At 33.7% G+C, this 22405-nt stretch overlaps 1 protein-coding gene across 2 annotated transcripts in view; it reads left to right on the plus strand.

Moving 5' to 3' along the window:
- The window catches only part of SWIP (strumpellin and WASH-interacting protein), a 557147-nt gene that overhangs the window by 357367 nt on the left and 177375 nt on the right, over nt 1-22405 (plus strand). For both annotated transcript variants that reach the window (XM_090402140.1, XM_090402141.1), the window contains one exon: nt 17334-17438. In XM_090402140.1, the coding sequence (XP_090258266.1) occupies nt 17334-17438 (105 nt within the window). The remainder of the gene's footprint in view (nt 1-17333; nt 17439-22405) is intronic.

The following is a 22405-nucleotide window of genomic DNA, read 5'->3' on the forward strand; positions in this document are numbered from 1 at the left end:
TCCGGTTCTCCAATCTAGTAATACTGAATACTTTCTTCGCAAGTTCGTATTGCAGTGTGTAAGTGCTTGTTCTGAAATCAGAGTGCCGTGATTTTTTTAAAAGTAATAGGCCTACAGATTTAAATTTTAATATGAATAAGAGACAAGGCACTTTGTTTAATTTTGGTATTAAGAAATCTCTTATTGAAGGTGTTTATGACGGAGCAGATAGTGAGTCATCCATCTCAAGCCTACGAAGATCTCCAGGATGTACAAAAGGAGGGGAAAACTACCAGCACACAGGAGAAAAAGTCTGCATTCACTCGTAAGTACTTATAATAATATTATAAATATATTTGGTGATCAGAATGGGATATGTCAACGAAAATCAACACAAATTAATTTAATGATGTTTGCCCGAAGAAACTATGATGTGTTACAAGATTTCATTAGTCCAGTGATTGATAACTAATTTAAATGCAATTTATATCTGTCAACATGCCACACCATATACATAAGTGTACTAATACTATTTATGATTATGCCATAATTAATTATTAATACTTATGTTAATGTATGAACTTTAAAAATTTTTGGAAAGTATTTACGAGTAAATTTGTTTTGACCGGGCCCTCGGAAAAAAAGAAATCAGCTAACGCCTTTTTATTCCCGTATATAGGGAGTAGGCGAGGCGGCTCTTAAAAAAAGAATTCTTCTTACTCTTTTAACTAATTTTATAATTAATATCTGATTTATTTCGAACTGTTTAATTTTTGTTACTGAACATTTTATCAAATCATTCTTATTACAATTTGCTTTTACATTATTTGATACGGTTTAGTACTTTTCTTATAAGCATTGTTAAAATTCATATTTACTTTTGTGAGTGTTGAAGTCTTTCTTTTTTTACTATTTTGTATTATTAATTTACTTTTATATTATTCGACATTTCTTATTTATAATCTTAATTGTTTTTCATACTAAAGTTACCTTTACAACACAATTCTATTTGTTTTTATTATAGCTCTGACAAATATTGGAATTTGAATATTATTGAAAAAATACCCATAGATCCTTGTTTAAAGACAGGAACTTTTTTACTAGTATTTTATTACATACAACACACATTGCATTAGGAGCAAGTACTTCTGCTGACACATCTACTTGTATGATTGGAGAAGATATGGAATTGCAAACTGCAGTTTCTTCAAAAGCTAATATTAAAGAACAAGAGTCATCTAAGAACACACCAAAACGGAAGTACCATGAAAGTTATTTAAATTATGGATTTACGTGTATTGGCAATACACATGCTCCTGATGCAATGTGTGTTTTATGTAATAAAATACTAGTAAACAGTTCTTTGGCTCCAGCTAAACTTCGTAGGCACTTCGAAACAAAACACACTGATTACAAAGGAAAAGATATACATTTTTTTAATAGACGACGTGACTCGCTAGAAAAATCTAAACTTCAAATGGCTACAATTGCTACTACTGAAAATGCAACAGAGGCGTCTTTTCGCGTGAGTTACCGCATTGCACTTCATGGTGAAGCTTATACAATTGGTGAGACGCTCATTAAGCCTTGTGTGAAAGACATTGTATCATGCATGTTAAACGAGCAGGTTGCTAAAAAAATAGATGCAGTACAATTATCAAATGATACTGTTTCACGCCGCATCAAAGATCTTTCTGCTGACATAGAAAAAGAACTAATTCATCGACTTGGACTTTGCAGTGAATATTCATTGCAAATGGATGAATCTACAGATGTCGCAGGACTCGCTGTATTACTAGTGTTTGTTTGTTACATATTTGATAAAAGTATTGAAGAAGATTTACTCATGTGCGAATATCTACAAGAAAAAACTACCGGAGAAGATATATTCAACTGTATTAATAATTATATTACAAAACAGGAAATCGGTTGGGACAAGTGTATTGATATTTGCACAGACGGTGCTCAAGCAATAGTAGGAAAGATGAAGGGAGTTGTAACACATATCCTGCGAGTAGCTACAAGAGCCACCAAAAGTCATTGTGTTTTGCATAGACAAGCACTAGTAACAAAAAGAATTCCTACATATTTAAAAACTATTTTGGATGAAGCCGTAAAAATGATGAACTATGTAAAATCTCGACCACTTCAATCCAGATTATTTAAAATTTTGTGAGATGAAATGGGTAGTGCACATAACGCACTTTTATTACATACTGAAGTGAGATAACTATCCAGAGAAAAGCATTATTGAGGCTTTTTGAACTTCGTAGTGAGTTAATGGTCTTCTTGATGTCACATAATTTAGGACAAAATTTTATTGAATTATTAAGAAATTCTTCATGGTTGATGAGTCTTGCTTATCTGGGAGATATTTTTACAAAGTGCAATGAAATTAACTTATCATTACAAGGAAAGAATATTACAATTTTTAATACAAGAGATAAAATTGCATCTTTTGATAGGAAGTTGCAATTCTGGATTTCTACAGTTGAACAGAATAATTTTGATTGTTTTCCCACCTTGAATGAATTTTTGACTGAAATAAATTCAAAAGTAAATGAAGAAGTATCTAACATAATTTTAGAACACATGCATGACTTGCAATCAACCCTTTTGAAATATTTTCCAAAATCCAGTGAGGACAATTCCTGGGTTCTGAATCCATTTACAGTGACAGCTAAGCCAGCAGGCTTCAGCGCAAGTGACTATGAGAATCTCATTGGCTTAATTAGTGACTCTGATTTAAAACAAAAATACAAGGAACCGCCAATAAATGATTTCTGGACAAATTTAACAGAAGAGTACCCCGTCAAAACTAGCTATTCTTGTTTTACTTCCTTTTACAACGACATATGCGAGTCAGGATTTTCATATTATGCTGCAAACAAATCAAAGCCCAGGAACAGACTCGACGCTACACCAAATATGAGAATTCAACTTTCTAATATTGTGCCTGATATCAAAAGAATTTGTAATTCAAAGACCCAAAAACATCGGAGTCATTAAGAACTTAATTTGCAATATACATTTTACTATTTTTATGTTTTGTTTTTACTAATTAACATTTGACAATAAATGATTGTTTTTTCTTAACATTTTTTCTTAGATTTATTCATTTATTTTATTTATATTTACCTAACCTACAAATCCAGCATACAGGAGAAAAAGTCTGCATTCACTCGTAAGTACTTATAATAATATTAAAAATTTTTGGTGATCAGAATGGGATATGTCAATGAAAATCAGCACAAATTAATTTAATGATGGTTTAATTGATGTTTATCAATCATTAATAATTAATTATCAATTAATAATGAATTGATAATTAATGTATTGTATTAATTGATAATATATGTAATGTATTAATTATTAATTAATACATTACAAAATAACCAAGTGTTCCGTGAACATTTCAGGATTTGTGAAGTGTTCCGTCGTAGAAAAAGTTTGAGAAACCCTGATCTACACCAATGCTATCTACTGCCCACCACCACCACTAGTGTTTTCACAGACAATCACAAACATCCATGCCCACAGTGGGATTTGAACCCACAGCCTTTTGGGTGGAGAGCAGATATGCTAACCACCAGACCAGCATGTATATTTTGTACCAGGTGCATCAAATTACTAAGAGAATTGGTACATTCGGTATTATTGCTTGAATCCAGAGAATTTGAGGAATCATGTACTGTTGGAGAATTCAGGGAAATATGTACCATTATCTAGTGTTATCTCTTGAAGATGATGAGTTTGGGGAATTGGGAAATTACAGTTTTGCTGAGTGCTTGCAAAAGAGCACTATAACAAAGCAACAATGAATGGAGTAGCATTAACAGGAGGGTCTTACTCTATGTAGATTATACACATACATTATGGAGATCACTTCAGAAATTAAAGGTCGATAACTGGGGAGAGATCTTCATTTAGCATGTAAATGCAAAAACTGACTGGGACATCTGATCCAGTGGTCAGTTCTCTTGGTCCTTTGTTACTAGGCATTATTTGAATGAGTATGGGCTATGATTATGGGACTTCGTTGACCCAGTTGTCTTTTATATGGGCTGAAACTTATATATACAGAATCATCATAAAGTCTTTGTGCAGTTTTAAATTTTCATAACTTTCATTCTATACATGATAAAATCAATCTGAAAAAAGGGTAAACAAAAAAATATATTACAATTTTACATAAATTTATTCTTGGGATTAATTCTCATCATGTCCACCATCACTGTGTATATAAACCGAGATATGATTTTAAAATTCTAGAAATATATTTTGCAGTTGATTTTTAGTAATATCCTGAATCACATTAGTGATCCTAGTCTGCAGATTGTGGTGAGCGAGGTTTTGTTGAATAAATGGTAGTCTTAACTATCTTTAATTCTGGTGAACATGGTGGCTGAGGGATAGTCATCCCTTCCATTCCATCTATTAGGAATTTTCATTCAGAAACACTGAGAACAAAGTGACAAGGTGCACCATTTTGCTGAAAACACTGTATTACTTATAATTCCTTAAATGTGTTAGTTCAAGAATAAAGTAATTCTGCAATATTTCAACATAACTCTCACAACAACCCATGCTTCAAAAAATAATGGTCAAATTATGTGGCCTTCCTAATGCACACCAGATATCGATCTTAGGGGAATCTCTTTCATGTTCCTCAGCTTCTTGTGACTTTTCAGTGCCCTATTTATATATATATATATAAGGCAGATGTCTGTTGACCTTACCAATGATGTATAAAATGTTGCTTTGTCAGAAAACATTAAATGGTCCATAAATGAAGCATTGCTGTCAAGTTTTTCATTTAATTGGTAACAGAAAATCAATCGTGTATGGAAATACTTTTCCAGCAACATTCGATGGACTTGACTTTTGTAGGCTTTCATGTGAAGTTTCATTCAGAGAATTTTATGCACCATTGAGTTAGAAATACCCAGCTCCAGAGATGCCTGTTTTATTGTCTCTAGACTTGCAATAAAGGATTGTTCTATAAAACTTGCACTTGACCTTCCAGATTATGGTTTATCATTAATGGAACCTGTTTCTTTAAACTTATTCATCCAGTTAGTTATGGAATTTCTGTGTGATGCATCCTTGTGGTAATGGGTTCTACATCTTCTGTGTACTATGCTTATGGACTTTACTCTGCCAACAACACACAATTTACTTTTTCTTCTGCTGAAGGCCTTTGATCAATCCTAATTCTTAAAACCTGTAATAAAATAATCGCTCTTGATACATGCTAAACTTCACTAAATTACATTTCAAATGATTTTTGCGGATTGATTTTATCATGTAGAGAATGGAAGTTATGAAAATTTAAAACTTCACAAGGAATTTATAATGACTCTATAAATATATATACAGTCATACCCCGACTTACACGAATCCGGAGTTACGCAGTTTCTTATATGTACATATTCCCATCCCACTTCACGCCTCACCACTAGTCGTATCTTTCAGGCGCCAGCCGCATTCGCCAGTGTCGCACATGCTGTGAACAAGCACTGACATGTTTCGTGCGGTCTCCATTCATACACGATTTTTATAGTCTACAAACCTTGCGATTGTTTAACGTTATGTTCTTGATAAAAATTTTATCACATAAAAAATAATAATGTCATCCAAAAGAAGAAAAACATTGACTTTGGAAACAAAACTCAACATTATTAAGGATTTTGAAAGCGGAATGAAAATTTGTGACCTAGCAAAGAAGTTCAATCTATAGGAATCCACAGTAAGAACAATTATAAAAGAAAAGTTTACAGATTTTGGAGGACATACATTCTAACAAGGAACAAATTGTACCCACAAGGCAAGGAATAAAAAAAATTATTAGCTTGCTATGAAGAAATTTTGCATGACAAGAAAAAGACATTATGCCGTCAGACGTACCTATTAGATTTTATGAAACCATTGACATTGAAATAACTTTCTTTTTTTTATGTACGAAAAACTACAATTATGATTATATCTGAAAAAATATAGGTGTTTTTGTAAACCTTTGGTCCCAATTGTTTGTTTGTATATATAAATGACATGCAAAATTATACCCCGAGTGACGCAAATTTGACTTACGCGCTTTTTGTTGATCCCACCTACCACGTAACTTCGGGGTTTTACTGTGTATATATATATATATATATATATATATATATACATATATACACATACCTGGTGATTATAAAATAATGTCAAGTGTTCAGAGCACTCTAGCGAGTAATGTATTGGACGAAGCACACCAATATTCGGTAGACATACACAGTGGAACATGGGGATTTGATTTAACAAAAAGAAAATAGTACCAAAAGTCGCCAGAGGGGAAATTTTGGCGTTGCCAAATTAATTTTAGTAGGTGTGACTAATGAATGACTAAATGGCAAATGAGAGACAGCACACATCAATTTCATAACATTTATTGTTAATTACAAATGAGGTTCAATATGACCACCATTCTGATGTTCCAGGAACTGCATACGGTGCACGACATTTTCCACAGTTGCTCACATCATATCGGAATTGATTTGTCTCACATGTAACGTTATTCGATTTTTCAAAGTTGGAATATTGGGTACATGTCCTTGATACACAATGCTTTTAAGAAATCCCACAGTCACAAGGATTGAGATCAGGTGATCTCGGTGGCCATGACATGGGAAATGCACAACTAATGATTCTTCTGTCAGAGAAATATTGTCGCAAAACACGCTGTACCTGAAGTCCGATGTGGGGTGGTGCACATTCCTGCATGAAGATGGTCGAATCGAGACATCCTCTTTGCTGCAGTTGTGGAACCACAAAGTTCTGTAGCATATTGGCATACCTGTTAGCATTGACGGAACAGGTCACTGGTCCATTTTGGCGATTTTCCTCGTAAAAGTATGGACCGATGATAAAAGATGCCGTAAATCCACACCACACTGTGACTTTGGGCGAGTGGATAGGCATCTGCAGACACTTGCGGATTAGTTGCAGCGTAAATGCAACAGTTGCGTGTGTTAATATCGCTGTTCAAATAAAAGTGCGCTTCATCACTCCATAAAATCTGCCATGGCCATGCATCATCCATTTCCATGCATGCTAAGGATCTCAAAGATAAGTTGATTTGTGTGGTCGCATCACCAGGGCGCAATTCTTGAACATGACTGATTTTATAGGGGTAAAACTTCAACATCTTATGTAGGATTTTCCACACCGTTGTGTATGCGATATCCATTTGCCGGAATATTGCTCGTGCACTGCTGGTACCCTGCACATTCGTCGTCTCCTGTTCCACAATAGCAGTTGCAACTTGTTCAACTTGTTGGTGATTGATTGGTTTGCATCCCCTGCCTACCTGCACTGCTAGAATTCCAGTAGTTTCAAATCGCCGAATCAGTTTTCTTAAGTTTGTTATGCTAATCGATTCTTTTCATAAATTTTTCATACGCCGAAAATCACGAAGACAAGCACTGGCATTATTGTCCCGCTGATAATAGAGTTTGACTAACAAAGCATGCTCATGTAAGGTAAGAGGCATCAAAAAGCAGTTTGTCTACGAATGATACGCGATAATGCAAATTAATGCATTTTACTCGGTAAACAGCGCCAAAAATTCCCCTGTCGGCGACTTTTGGTACTTTTTTTTTCTCGTTAAATCGAATCCACATGTTCCACTGTGTACGTCTACCAAATATTGGTGTGTTTCATCCAATACATTACTCGCTAGAGGGCTCTGAACACTTGACGTTATTTTATAATCACCCAGTATATATATATATACACACAGTCATAACCCGAAGTTACGTGGTAGGTGGGACCAACAAAAAACGCATAAGTCAAATAACTTGGGTATAATTTTGCATACAAAATATTAGTTAATTGGGATCAAAAGTTTACAAAGATACCTATATTTTTTAAGAAATATGTACCAAATTAGAAAAAAATCTTGCCAATAGTGTTGCCACCTATGGTTAAGGTTGAGAACTTTTCAGACCATCCTTGTACAGTATATATATATATATATATATATATTATAATGGTCAAACACAATCTGATATCATGAATGCTAGCTATATCAGAACCCCCTCCCCCCTTTTGTTTTCATCAGGGCATGAGGGTAAACAGTGAACATTGGCTACTGTAATAACTTAGCCCTCAGGAATTTAAGATGGCATCATCAGTATAACAATCATTATTGGAAAAGAAGTGGAACTTGCAGAAGAATTAGAGAATCCTGTCCACATAATTGGATTGATACCAGTAAGATCGAAACAAATGAAATCCTTCTAATTACTAGGGTTCTTAGTAATTAGAAGTCTCCTTTTCCTGATTAATTCTAATTAATCAGGAAAAGGAGACAATAGCAATAGTATTCAACAGCATAACATAATGTCAGCACTATGCAAGAGTACCTGTTTCTGAGTAAGTAGCAAAATGACGTATTTATTATCACATATCATTAGTATGTTTTAGATTACTGGCCTGGTTGGCTGAGTGGTGGGCATATCTGCTCTCCAGTCAACAGGTTGCAAGTTCAAATCCCACCATGGCATGGATGTTTGTGATTGTCCTTAGGTGGGAGATGAATTTCCACCCCGATGTGAGGCCACCTCCCTGCTGATTGGATATCTGAAGTGACTGGAAAAAAGTTCCATGCTTGCTCTGTAGAGCAGGGTTTCTGGACTATGTAAAGATAAAAAAAAAATTACAAAAAAATATAAAGTTGATAAAAAAAAATAAAAAACATCCCCTTGGTGCAAAATGTGCTATAGGTTTGGAAATAACCTTTTGTGGGTGGAAGCAACATAAAAGATCAGTGATATTCAGATTGTGTTCTGTGGAATCCTGGTGTTCCACAAAAGTATTAATATAAAAAAAATTGTCATTTTTTATTATTTCTTTCAAAACAGTTCATAGTTAGTGCAGTTAATTCTTAAAAGAAATTAAAAAAAAAAATTAATTAAAATACAGATGTGCAGCTCTTCAACTTAAGCTATTGAATACATTTTAATTAAATATCAGTTAATTAAATTAACAAAATTACTTTTTATTGATTTTACTCCAGGAAAATCCTTGATTTGACAGTTGTTTTTTGTTTCTTGCATGAGAAGATTATTTTATTATTAATTTTTTTATCTCTCATGCACACAAGAGGTTACAAGGCATATAACAAATAAATGCCATTTGTGTTGGCTTGAATCAAGAGCAAAGTGATCAGTTGATATTTTTCTTAAAGAGCTTAATGCTGAGATACTTGGAGAATACTTCATGTGGAATTCTGTTCCATAGAACTGAGCTAAATGCTATAAAAGACAATGGTTGTGTTACTCCAGTTGTCTAACAGGTTCAGTCATTTTGCAGTTCACCTGCTAAAAAGATGTTAGACAGGTTGTGCTCATGTTCTAAGTTAAGCAGAAGTGAGGAGCATAATGAATGCCAGTTCTGCTGAACAGTTCCATGGAAATATTTGTACAAGAGAGACAGTGTGGAAACTAACGACCTTATGCAACAGTGGCTGAAGAGAGTGTAAAAGAAGGGGTCATCGGTCAACTGAATCAGTCTCCTCTGAACTACATCAAGAATTTTTAGAGAAGTCTTAGTTACACCATCCCAAATGAGAGTAGTACTCTAATATTGATTAGATTTCAGACTTGTACATAGTAAGCAACTGGACAGAAGAGAAGTAGCAAAAAAAGGATGCCAAATTTTTTGGAAGCTGAAGATGCTGTAGAAGTGATGTGATTATGCCAGGAAAGACTGGGAGTTTGAAATCGGTCTGAAAAGAGAGATCTGGCCTTGACTGTTAAGTTGAGCATTATCAAAAGATCTGAGGTGTTTTTTTTTTTTTTTTTTTTTTTTTTTTTTTTTTTTTTTTTTTGGAGAAACAGGAAGCACTCTGTTTTGAAAGCATTGAAAGTGATTAGGCTGTTGTTGTTGTTGTTGTCTCATTGCAGTGTGAAGTTGAGTGTTTAGGACACTCACTGTAGAAGATCCTGAAGTTTGAGATATTTGAGCACCAGAAGGTTTATCATATGAGTAAGATGAGTGGATAATGCTATTATCAGCACAACTGTGAGTAGAGTTTGAGGTCAACGAGAGCAGGTCATTTATATACACTCATGATCCAAAAATGCTACTAGGCAGGTGGTTATGACAACCTGCCTAGTAGCATGTTAGGCATGCTTTGGCCAAGATAACCCTGCACCTTTCTTGGCATTAGCTCAACTAGACCATGGAAAGGTCTACTTGAAATTATAAACAATGGATTAGGCAGAATAACATCTTGTAGATCAGTGACTGAGGCACTGGCATTCACTGGAGGTACTGCTTTCCACCAGATCCCACAAATGTTTGATGAGATTCAAATCAGGAGAATTGGGTGGACAGGGAAGCAACATGGAATGCTTGGAAATGCTCTTTGACCCATGCTTGTATAATGTGAGCCTTGTGGCATGGAGCATTGTCTTGATGGTAGAGTTCAAATTTGTCAAGCAACATTGGTATCATATAAGGAGATACCTGGTCTGAAATAATCCAAGTAAGAATTAGCAGTTAAGGTGTGTTCATTGGATATGAAAGGATGCAGTAAGGTCCATGAGAATAATCCCCAAATCAAGATATCCACCACTGGCCTGTTTCAGACCAACAGTGCTATCTGGTTGACCAGAAACTGGCTGGGTGATTATAACGTTTTGGCTCATGAGTGGATATAAGGAAGAGGGCAGGTGAAATAACAGAGCCCTAAGGAACATTTGCATTAACAGGAAAACATAGAGATCACCTTCTATCATGACGTGTGCTAATCGACCTGTGGATGACCATTGTTTCTAATCCTTAAATTTTAATCACGGATCTCTTAAAGTAATTCTTTTAAGGAATGTGGAGTGGAACAAGCCTCATCTCAACATCAGAAGAGTTCAAGATTGGTACTGTCAACATAAGAAGCATCACCAGAACAGAGGGACTAGCAGAAGAATTGAATAAGTACTAGATTGACATGATAGAAATTACCAAAACAAATAAGACAGAAACAGTCTATATTTTTCTGAGCAACAAATACAATATGTTATATTCAGGCAATGATGATGAGTGAAAAGAAGGAGTAGCTATAATATTCAACACTAAATATGGTGATAATCTTCTTGAATGGCAGACTGTATCAAGAAGAGTGATGTGGGCAAATATTAGAATGGGACACTGGACAATGGGGATCTAGACTTATTTGTGCCTATGGTCCCACAGAAGGTTCTAAGGAAGAAGTTGCAGAATTTTTTGTGGGTACCAGAGAAGACAGCTAACACAAAGAAAAAGGAAAAGTAGGTTGTTATTGATCTAAACAGCAGGCAGGAAATGATTATCAGACATACTGAAATATTTTGGAAAAATTTGGAGAAAAGAGCCAAGCTAATAATAATAATAATGTTTCTGGATTTCTATTCAGGACATGGACTAGTCACCATGTTCTAACATAAAGATATGCATAAATTCACCTGGAGAGAAGACATATGAAATAAGAAGAGTCTCATTGACTCTATTACTCTTGATATGGTGATATAAAAGTTTTACAGTGGTTACGCTTCTTAAAGGAAGGCCTAGTCACAGGGTTGAATTCCAAATGATTGGAGAGCTCTCATAGTGCCCATCTGTTAAAAGAGAATTAAAACTGAATGTGAGGATTACAGAGGAATCTTCCTGCTGCTGTTCCTGGTAAGATTTATGCATGACTACTTCAAAAATTGCTAAGGAAAATTAAAGGGAAGCTTAGAGAAGAACAAGTTACATTCAGGCCAAATTGAGGTTTTCTAGATCATATTTTTATTCCGAGATAAACAGTTAAGGAATCATGGTAATATAACAAGGATCTGTATTAAGTTTTGTAGATTTGGAAAAGGCATATATATGACAAGGTACCAAGAGAAAAAGTTGTTCAAAATGCTTCAGTTATGTGGTGTAAATGGGACATTATATCATGCAATACTTAGTCTATATTTGAGTTGTAGGTCAGTAGTAAGAATTGAAGATCAGATTTTGAAGAAAGTAGGAGGTATAGAGGATTGTTTGATGTTAAATCAGGTGCGAGACAAGGGCATATACTATACCCAATGTTATTTATCATCTATATGGATCACATTATGATGGAAAGTGGTATTAAACAGATATCAAAATTGGAGATATTAATCTCAGCTGTTTACTTTCTGCAAATGTTATTCTCCTAAATAAACCCAATATGAGTCTTCAGGATTCCCTAAATTGAATAACTGCTGTAATAAATTTGATATAGAAATCAGCAATAAAAATACAGACTATGATAATAGTCAGAACTTTGAGACATCAACTTCATCCTAGAACATATAATACACTTCAGCTATTTAGGCATAGTTTTTTTAGTGAAGATGAGAAAATAAATATAGAAATAAACAAGAAAATTGGCAAAGCTGGTATGGTAGGAAGTCAAGTGAATACTTTTATATGGAACAATAGAGAAATTAGTCAAAACCCTAAACTAGCTGTATACAAACAGTGTTCAAACCAATTTTAACTTGTGGATCTGAGAGCTGCATTGCTGCTTCTTCAAGTAAACACTTAGTTAAAGGCTGGAGATTATAGATATGACAGTTCTGAGAAATATTAGAAAGTTATACAGATAGCATTAATGGCAGAATCTTATTAAAAATTAGGTTATTAGGAAGGATCTTGACATAGTTAGCATTGAGGATTGTGTGCACACAAAAGCAAATCTGCTGGCCTGGTTGGCCGAGTTGTTAGCATATCCACTCTATAGCCAAAAAGGCTGCAGATTTGAATCTCGCAGTGGGCATGGATGTTTGTGATTGTCTATGAAAATATTAGTGGCTGTGGGAAGTAGATGGCATTGGTATAGATGATGATAGTTGCAGTTCACTGTAGCTGGTGGATTGAGTGGTGGAGATGGAGAGTTGTAGAGTAGATACCTTCCTCAATGAGTCTTTGGACTCTTTGGAGGTGTCATACAATAATAATAATATCTATCAGTATTGGAGTCCTTACAGACAACTAAGTAATTTGAGTGAAATTGTCATTAGGAAGTTATGATATAACCTTTCCATGTAGTGCTGTCATAATATCTTGTATACCCTACCATCTCCTGAGGGTGCACATTAGGAATTCAATGAAGATATCAGCCATAATATTGTCATCAAATTCCGGATTTAACCATTGTATAACTATCTCTGAATATTTCTATTTCTTCTAATGTGAACAATATCTAAGATATTGTTCACATTAGAAGAAAAAACGAGAGATTTAAAATTGGCATGCTACTTGAAAAAAAAAAAAAAGAGAGAGAGAATTTAACATAAAGGTTCTTTGACTGAGCTAACTAACAAATTACAAAACGGTTGTATTGCTTGGTGACAGCAGAGTAGGGGAGGGGGGGGGTGCTGGAACGTTTTGATAAACACCTAAAACAAAAATGATATTTTTTGCAACTGATATAACCACAAGAAAGAACAAACTAGTAGCAGAATTATGAAGCTTACTTATGTGCTTATATATCTATAGCCTCGTATGTCTTTCTTGTGGTTATATCAGTTGCTTTAATATCATTTTTGTTCTAGGTGTTTATCAGAACTTCCCCCCCTCTCCCAACCTCGTAATAAAGATCCAAAACCCATTCGCACTTTCAGGACATAATGATAGCACGTGTTTGTAATAGATTTCACGGTTTGATATGAACACAGACAATTAAGAAAATAACTATTTATTAACTTAAAAGCTAATATTTCGCTGGTATTATATCCAGCATCTTCAGAGCACACAACACAAAGTTTGTTACAAATGCAAAACAACCACTTGCAGCGTGCAACACAAGACTAAAGTCCTAATATGGTGCCAACTAGGTTAAATTGAATTGCAAGAAAATAATAATACAACATCTATAACATTTTTTTCTTTTGCTGCTTCTGCTTAATGATGCTACTTGTCCATTTAACCATCATCAATAATCATCAGAATTACCTTCCTGTCACTATTTCTCCTGTTTGCTTTGCTTTGACAAATCTGTTTTGATCCCTCTAATGTTCCCTCTAATTTTTGTCAGTCCATGCTTGCAAGTTTCCCATCTCAGACCCAATGTGTCAGCTAATTTAATATTTCTCATATTAATGTTGCCCTTTTTTTTTTTTTTCCATGTAACTATAACTTGTAAAATTACAAGCAGTAAATTAATTTGCTTAAATCTACATGACTATAAAAATTCATCACTATTTGCATGAGTTCAAGCAAATGTAGTGAATACTGTCTAGACAGTAGATGCTCTAAAATATATATATTTCTGCAACTTGCTGACATTACTGTCAGTTCACCCACACAGTCAAAAGTAACTAATTAGAGGGTATTAAGTTAGAATGGATTAGAGTGATATTGGAGTGGAGACATTGGAAAAATTACTAATTAAAATAAGTGACAAGCATGATTTATCATACTAATTTATCATATATTTATCATACCTCACAAGCATGATATTGTATGATAAAGAATTTATTATATAATTCAATTGTATAATATTCAAACATTGTTGTCTGTCAATTAGAAATTCTGAAAAAAATTTGTCTGCATTTACTAGGCATGTGCACTCCCCTTTTTGACATATGTATATGGTGTGCATATACATATGTGAACAGTTTAGAAGGAACATTGGTTAAACAGTTCTTAGATATATACATAGAGGCTTCATAATTGTTCTGCATGATATAAACAACACCAAGAGAAGAAAAAGTATTATTAAAGTTTTTGAATTTAATATTTTGCTAGTTTTCTAATCATCATCTTCTGAGCACATAGCACTCACTAAATCATTGTGGAAACAATTCATATTGTAACAGAAAAAAGAACTAGTATCCTAACATAGCATCCTGTATGGGCCAAATGACCATAAAGTTAATTTGGAGAAGTCAGACTATCTGGTCTGAGAATGAACTGTCTCCCACATCTTTGACAAATTATTGCAGCCATACTTGTTGTGGTTATGGGGGTGCTTCATAGCCAATACTGATTCTAAAAATAGCCTTTCAGACTTGTAGAGACTTCTGTTTAATATTGATGTCTTCTGTCAGTACTGACTTGCCATATAGATAATTGTGGATGTAAACAAAGTAGGCTAACCTGCAGTCACAAGGAACTTTATATACTCCAGGCTGTGCAAGTGGATGAAGTTGATCTTTAGAATAGGTGAAGGTAGCTAGCTGAATGAATTGTTTGAAAGTAGAATGGTCTGACCATGCTACTTCCAAACAATCACATGACTTAGATATCAGTATTAAATAGAAGCTTACAAGTTGAAGTTGATCTTTAGAACAGATGGAGGTAGCTAGCTGAATGAGTTGTTTGAAAGTAGCACAGTCAGACAATGCTACTTTCAATTCCTTATACACCACTTCTTTATCCCTACACATCCATGTACTTCTTACATGTAATACTCCTTAGTCTGTTGATTAGTTACTCTCTTATCCATCTCATTCAGCTTCATGTCCATTCTGATTTGCTGCCATTTATGCAATAAGGTTTCATATAATAAGGTGCAATAAGGCCTTGCATTTATTCTTTTTGTTCTGTCTGTCTATGTAAATTATAACTGAAACCGTTTTAAATTTTGTTTTTATCTAGTCATGAGTTTTATTCTGATGAGCTTCCCCCCGTCCCCTCTTAACGTGAATCCAGTGTATTATGAATTTACCTTTCTTTAATATCTGTTCTGAATACAGATCAGCTTTCTCTTTGGGATTAAGTTTTAATCTGATCAAATTCACTTTGTCTTGCAAATTAATTAATTTATAGATATAAAACACTACCACCTGAGTATTCAAAAAAGTATTCAAGCCTACTGCAGGATTAATATAAGTTCAAGCTTTTCTGACCTTATGTATATTTTTTGTGGTTGTGGTCTTCCACCAGATTCTTAGTCTTAATCATACTCTCAAATATATCATTTCAGTCATTTGGCATCAATTTGTTAAGGCACTTTTTTCACATAAAACATGAATTTATTTTATGAAATAGAAACATTCCAAAAAAAACATATATATTTATTTTTTATTTTCTCCCTCTCTCTCTCACACACACACACACGCGCGCGCATGTGCATGTGTGTAATATTTTTCAGAATCTCAATCAGGAATGAATTGAGAATTCTTTTTTCCTTTCTTTCTTTACAACTTGGATTTTATTTATTTTTTATCTCCACAAAATCAACAATATTATTGTGTACAGTTAATAGACATAATTATATTCAGTACATGGTCTTTCCTTTAATTCCAAATAGTTTATCATACTTTTGGATGGCTATATTATTTATTAAATAATATATAATTTTTTATTAAAGCTATATTATTTATGTATATACAGCAAATCACGTTATCCGGCCACTCATGAACTTCTTTGTGGCTTCCACACCCAAAAAGCTTTTGGTAAACTTATAGTACATTATTACCATTGATGGACTAAGCTTTTTTTTTCCTTCTTTTTTAAAAATTTATTTTATTTATTTTATTATTATTATTATTATTATTATTATTATTTGCATAGTCCAGAAACTCTGCTCTAGAGATCAAACGTGGATCATTTTCAAGCCTCCAGGGGATGAATTTCATCTCCCACATAGATAATCACAAATATCTATGCCACGATGAGATTTGAATCTGCAGCCTGTTGCTTGGAGGGGAAGATATAACCACTCCAACCAGGCCAGCTATTTATAGTATTTTTCTGTCACTACTTGTGCATCATCAGGCATGATCAGTTGCATAGAAGATTTTTTTATAGTACAAATTGAATACTAAGTTGCTAATTAGTGAATGGTATCATATGAAGTACGAATTTAAGATGAAGTTTCAGTTAAACTTTTTAGAGTGATATTTTTATTTGATATTAAGTAAAAAATATTTTTGTGCATGCTCAACCAACCTAGTGTCAGTTTTTAAACGTTTATTATTTCATTTATTACTCAGAGAAAGAGAGAGAGTAATGAGAGTGAAGAACAAGAAACAAAGGTTCTTCTCTTTCTTATAATTGAAACTATAATAAGTATTTAATCTTGTATTTAATCTTCTTCAGAAATATATTTCTGTATGTTTACTTTAAAAATGCTCACTGTGATGCAACTATTTGATATTGCTTGCTGTCATTCATATGTATAATTTGATTACACATATGAATAATATATTAGGCACATGTCATGTGATAATTATACACATAAATGTATCATTCATATGTATTATTTTATTATTAATAATATTCACTTTAATTTAATTATTAATAATTTCATTTCATTTTTAATAAGTTTAATACTTATTATATAATTGCATTTTTTTTTTGTATATTAATAGATATTTGTGGAAAGATCCAGTAATAACAAACACCTTAATACTATTAATATCAGGCATATTGCCAACTCTATTCGTACCCATGGTATTGGTATTATGAATACCACAGTAAGTATATTTAATATTTGCTTTTATTTGCAGACATACATTCTTATATGTTCTAATTTGCTGAACAAATTTTATATTAAAATTAATATACTGATAATCAGGGAGATGATTGGTAATACATTAAACATGTTATCTGTTCTCCTTATAATGATCTATCTTGAAACTCGATCTTTAAATTCTGAAATAGAATGTTCATAATCAATTTCCTGATATATACCTCCCATTGAGTGTTCAGGTTACTATGACAGCACAATTAAATATAAATTATTATTAATCTCCTATCAATAGTTTTCCTCCAAATCAATCTATTAGAAGCACTCCAATATTGTCATATCTAATATTTCGTACTTCTAAGGCAGTTCTGACTGAATCAATCTATCTAGGTGGATTGATTCAGTAAGAATTCTGGGTCTCTTTCATGCCATCTGGGCATCAACACCTATTTTGCTAACTTTTCCTCATGCATTCTATTTAAGTGACCATACAACCTTGGATTGGCTCTACTAACACATTCTTGAATGCTAATAATGTCAAGTTTCTTTCTAATTGCATCATTTATATTATGATTCTGCCATTGATGCCACTGGTTCACTCCTCTAATTTTTCTCAGAACCCTCATATCTATGGTCTCTATTTTTGATCAAGTGTTTTATTTCTAACCCAGCTGTTAGATCCATAACTTAAAACTGATTTGAACACTGTCTTGTATGCTGCTAGTTTGGTGTTTTGGCTAATTTCGCTCTTATTCCATATAAATTTGTTCAGCTGGCTAGCCATCATACCCGTTTTGCATATTCTTTTATCTATTTTCAGATTTTTACTTGTTGTATAGGATCTCCATTCAGAATGCAGCTTAAGTTTTCTGTGCTCCTGGCTATTTTCATAGTTTTAATCTTTTTATTGCTGATTTTCATGCCTAATTTGTTAAGCTGCTATTCAGTTTAGTTAACGAATCCAGGAGACTTGTACTAGTTGTGTTTAGGAGTACATCATCATCTGCATAAAGCAAAGTGCTAAGTTTGACATCTCCAATTCTAATATCAGTCTTGATGCCACTTTCTTTCATAATGTGATCCATATAGATGATGAATAGGAGTGGAGATAATGTCCATCCTTGTCTTATCCATGATTTTACATCAAACCGTCTTTCTGCATTTCCTTCATGTCTAATTACTAACAAGTTAAATTTAAACTATATATATTGTTCTGTATAATGTTCCATTCAGCTAAGCTATGTTTAGCTACTTTTCTACTTTTACACATAGTTTAGCTCTCTTACATTTTTCTCTGTATTCTTTTAGCGCATCTGCCAACTTATTTGCTAAGAGCTTTCAGTATACTTTCTTCTTGTTGAAGACTGCTTCTTTAACTTCTTGTGTCCACCATGTTTTTTTTTGTTTTTTTCTATCCTTGCAGACAACTTCACCACATATCTCCCTAGCTGAAACAGTCAATGTCTTCTTCAGAGTTTGCCAGAGATTCCATGGTTTGGTTCTTGTTTTCAATTTGTTTCATTTTTTCTTCAATAATGTTTGTATAGTTGAGTCTACAATTTACCTGTAAAAGCTGCTCAACTATAAAAACTTGCTTACATATTATTTTTTTTCATGTGATATCCATTTTTATCCTGATTAGTACTAAGTAATGATCACTTCAAATTTCAAATCCTCTATACACTCTTGTGTCCTGAACCACCATGACGATATAACTATCAACAATGATATAGTCAGTGAGGCTTTTCTCATTTCTTGTGTCTACACTCCATGTGAACTTGTGAACATCTTTGTTGAAACATGATGTTAGTAATGACTAGTCCATGTCCTGAACAGAAGTCTAGTAAATAATTATCATTATTATTAGCTTTGCCCTTTTCTCCAAATTTTCCCTAAATGTTCCTATATGCCTTGCCTTGTGGGTTTCATTTAATACTCAGTTGTGTAGATCTCCAACAAGGACAGACCACTTTTTTCCATTTTCTTTATGTCAACTGCCTTTTCTAATGACTCAAAAAATTCCTCCACTTCTTCCTTAGAATAACCTTCTGTGGGACCATAGGCACAAATAAATTCCATTGTCCATTTGTAATGCAAGCAGTCTCCATTTCATTGCTCATATCTAACACATAACTGCATACCAAGAGTTAAACGAATAAATAGAGTAGGAGTTAGATGGATGAACAGTGAAATCAAGAAAGCGGTGCTACAAAAGAAGTTGTTATGGAGGAAGTACAAGACAGTCTGCAGTGAACAGATGCATGAAGAATATAAAGTGCAGTCCAGAAACATGACAAACGTGATTAAAAATAAAAAGTAGAATATGAGAGGAGATTGGCCAATCAGGTCAAAACTAATCCAAGAGAATTTTTCTGCTATGTGGCAAGCAAGAGGAAAAATAATTATGGCAGGTTGATGCTGTTGGATCGCTATGGTAGCAGAGTAACTGTGGCAAATGATATAGTGGAATTATTTAACGAACATTTCATCAGCGTATATCATAGTGATACGTGCAACATGTAGAAGGGAGGCATATATTAGGAGAATTAAAGGTGAAAGAATCAGAAGTGTATCGAGTGTTGCTCAGGTTAGATGTTAATAAGGCTGTGGGAATGGATGACATATCATCACGTATTTTTAAAGAATGTGCAAAAGAGTTGGCCATGCCCCTGTCCTGATTATTTAATGAGAGTCTTGCAGTGATTAAAGTTCCTAAGGTCCGGAAAGAAGGCAAAATAATACCTCTCCACAAGCATGATTTCAGAACAGATGTTTCCAATTATAGGCCAGTCTGTATATCTGCAGTTGTGATCAAAGTGTTGAAAAAATTGGTTAGAAATAGAATACAGGATTGAGTTGATCAACATAAGATTCTCAATGATGGTCAGCATGGGGCAAATGTTTGTGAAGAGCAGGTCTTGTTTTAGCAATCTGGTTATGTTTTATGATAAGGTGACGAATGTATTGGATAAGCTAGAATCATATACAGTGATATTCTTGGACTTTACAAAAGCATTCAGTAGATTACCACATGATAAATTGGTGTACAAGCTACAGAAGATAGAAATAGATAGTATATTGGTTAGATGGATTGGAGATTGGCTCTCTAAATGATAGCAGCAAGTTGTGTATGATGTAGCTGTGTCTCAGAAAAGGAAGGTGACCAGTGGCATGCCTCAGGGTTCTGTTCTTGGGCCCCTACTGTTTAACTTGTTTGTTAATGATATTTCATTAGGGATCTTCAAATGTTTGCCAACGATGCAAAGTTAGGTAGAATTATCAGGAGTTGTGCTGATTTTAATTCTCTACAGGAAGATAGACTTTTAGCTTGGACAAATGAGTGGGGTTAGTTTTAATGTTAATAAATGCAAGATGTTACACTTTGGGTTACAGAGATATAAGGCTACATACTGTATTGGTGGAGCTGTACTTCAGGAAGTGGATGGGATTTGGGATCTTGGAGTGATCGTTGACAGTGGACTGAAGTTCCGAGGGCACATCACGTGTGTTGCAAAGACTCATATCATATTGCTGTTATGATAAAAAGTATATTGACATGTAAGGGATAAGAAGGTGGTGGTCCATCTATACACTGTAAGGTATTGGTCAGACCACATATTTAATATTGTGCTCAGATTTGGTTACCTAGTTTTCATTGTGATGTGGAAACACTAGAGAGGATCCAAAGATGAATAACCAAAGTGATATCAGGATTCTGGATTGTTGGTTATGAAGAGTGTTTGAGAGAATGTGGATTACAGAGGTTGGTGGATAGGAGGAAAAGTAAAGATATGATAGAGACCTTCAAGTTAGAATCCCTTAGGATTCTATCAGATTAATACAGAAGAAATTATAAAACGAGTGGATGTTAAGATGGGAAGAATGCGTGGTCATTCCTGGAAGTTGCATATGATGTGGTGAAGAAGGGAGTGAAGAGTAGATTTTTTACATGGAGAGTTGTTAGTGAGTGGAATGCATTGCCCGAGTGCGTTGTGAGTGCAGGTAGTGTAAATAACTTTAAAGCTCATTATGATTGACATGTTGCATGTTGCCACCAATATAGTATGTACAGTTAGTTTATCTTCATGTTTGGTGTTGAATGCTGTCTCTACTCCTTCCTTTCCTTGATCATTATTGCCTGAAAATAACATCCTATTCTTATTATTTATAAGATCTCACCTGTTTTTGTCTTCTTTTCTCAATAATGTCAATTATGTCCATATGGTACTTTTCTAATTCCTGTGCATTTGATATCCTTCTTATTAATACTCCTTATATTGATGGTTCCTTTAATTTACTGTGCCACTCTGAAGTTGTTAGTGAGTGTTAGTGTAACTTTTTACAAATAATAAATAGTTTTATTATTTGTAAAATGTTTAAATTTATTATTTGTTTATTAAATCCTGATCATCAATTGCACCTTTGTAAAAATAATTCTTCCAATAGTATCAGATTATACTGAAATCTAAGCATACAATAAGATGCTAGATATATATATTTTGCTATGATAATTCTTTGTTATTCTCAAAATTCTATCTTCAACAATAATTAAGTAAATTGAGTCATCACACTTCAGTATACAAAAACAGAAATCAGTTTAATAATACTAAAATACATTAATCGAAATTAATATTTTTCTGTACTTAAACCACCACAGCTTAAAATCTAAAAAGATAATTAACTAAATCACATCTTATGTAGTTTTGGGGCCCAGCTAAAAAGAACATTATGGCTCTTAACTGCATCTGAACCTCTCTTGAAAGAAATAGTTTATTTCTTTGCGTGGAAAGTGATCTCCTGAAAACTACTTTATGTTGTTTCTTTTTTTTTAATCTTAAAATCATGTTTCCTGGTACAAAGATTCATGATATTAGTCATGCCATTCAGATGCAAAAAAAGTAAGGCAAAGGATCTGATTTTCTTGGTTGTCCCAAATGATTTGAGAGGCAAGAAGTATTTAATAAGGGAGGATAT

Source organism: Typopeltis vanoorti, chromosome 12, assembly GCF_054136105.1.
Source record: "Typopeltis vanoorti isolate ZY-2024b chromosome 12, IOZ_Tvanoo_1.0, whole genome shotgun sequence".
In the NCBI taxonomy this organism is placed as follows: Eukaryota; Metazoa; Arthropoda; class Arachnida; order Uropygi; family Thelyphonidae; genus Typopeltis; species Typopeltis vanoorti.